This window comes from Sinocyclocheilus anshuiensis, unplaced genomic scaffold (genome assembly GCF_001515605.1).
Source record: "Sinocyclocheilus anshuiensis isolate Anshui unplaced genomic scaffold, SAMN03320099.WGS_v1.1 C32396326, whole genome shotgun sequence".
Taxonomy (NCBI): Eukaryota; Metazoa; Chordata; class Actinopteri; order Cypriniformes; family Cyprinidae; genus Sinocyclocheilus; species Sinocyclocheilus anshuiensis.
In genome coordinates, this window is record NW_015615874.1 from 1 (window position 1) to 938 (window position 938).

A 938-nucleotide genomic window follows, 5' to 3' on the forward strand; every position below is an offset into this window, starting at 1 on the left:
TCAAATTCACTGTGTGTGTAAAGTGTTTTTCTTCATACCTGGGCCTGCACAACAGGAGCCTCTTCAGCCATCAGTCCTTCAGACTCCAGCTCAGATGCCACCTTGTTTATATCCCTCAGCCGAGATTCATTTGCTTTCAGATCCTAGCAAACAATAAAAAATACAAGAGTTTAGAATCAGTGGAAACTTATTAGCCAATGCTAGCATCCAGTGATAAAGGAGTCATAAATGTGTATGAGAAACATACCTTCTGGAAGTCATCAAACTTCTTCTGCAGAACTTCCACTTGCTCCAGATCAGAGCCGACCTCCTCATTAGTAAGCGCTGATTCTTTCTCATTGATCCACTGCTGCAGCTCGTTCGCCTCACGGAAAAGCATGAACTTCTTGCAGCTCTTCTCCAGCATGTCCTTCCTCTTCTCTCCAAACTCTTGCAGTGTACCATACCTACGAAGAGAGATCAGAGACTTTAATGCAACTCCCACCTCAAAACTTGGACTGAAACATCTCTTTCTAGGAGAGGAAATAGAAGCTGGAAACACGGACAGGGGTTCATCTAACAGTGAGAAATTTGCATAGTCAGCAATCGAAAATGCAGAGTGAAACATCTAGACACCAACTCCACAAAAGGAAAAGCTCATAATGACAACATCCTCAGAAAAGATGTGAACGTCTATCTATCCCTTAATGGAATAGAAGAGGAGGAAGAATGAGACAATGATCTGATGGACAGAGAATGATAGAATTATAGAAGACCTAAAGCAGGAAAAACAGCAAGATGGATGAGGGGAATGTGGATGCAATGATTTTGCAATGATGGAGGCTTCTTTGATCAAATAAATGACATTGGTCGGGCCTACTCACAGTTCCTCCACCTGCTTCATGCGTACAGATACGCTGCACACCTCCTTGGTGACCACAGTCCTGCCACAGGGCAGG

At 43.6% G+C, this 938-nt stretch overlaps 1 protein-coding gene across 1 annotated transcript; it reads right to left on the reverse strand.

Moving 5' to 3' along the window:
* Positions 1–32: 32 nt before the first annotated feature.
* On the reverse strand, positions 33–917 carry LOC107682603 (spectrin alpha chain, non-erythrocytic 1-like). The gene is made up of 3 exons (XM_016478791.1): positions 864–917; positions 248–446; positions 33–143 (listed from the first exon to the last, which is right to left on the reverse strand). Exons 1-3 carry the CDS (start codon positions 881–883, stop codon positions 33–35), a joined length of 330 nt encoding a protein of 109 aa, XP_016334277.1. The 5' UTR covers positions 884–917.
* Positions 918–938: the final 21 nt, after the last annotated feature.

What these genes read in the sequence shown, in the direction of transcription:
- LOC107682603 (XM_016478791.1), bottom strand. Translation starts at nt 883, where the DNA reads ATGAAGCAGGTGGAGGAACT. An exon ending in ATGAAGCAGGTGGAGGAACT is followed by an intron (nt 447 to 863) that starts GTGAGTAGGCCC and finishes CTCTCTTCGTAG; the next exon opens with GTATGGTACACTGCAAGAGT. An exon ending in AGTTTGATGACTTCCAGAAG is followed by an intron (nt 144 to 247) that starts GTATGTTTCTCA and finishes ATTGTTTGCTAG; the next exon opens with GATCTGAAAGCAAATGAATC.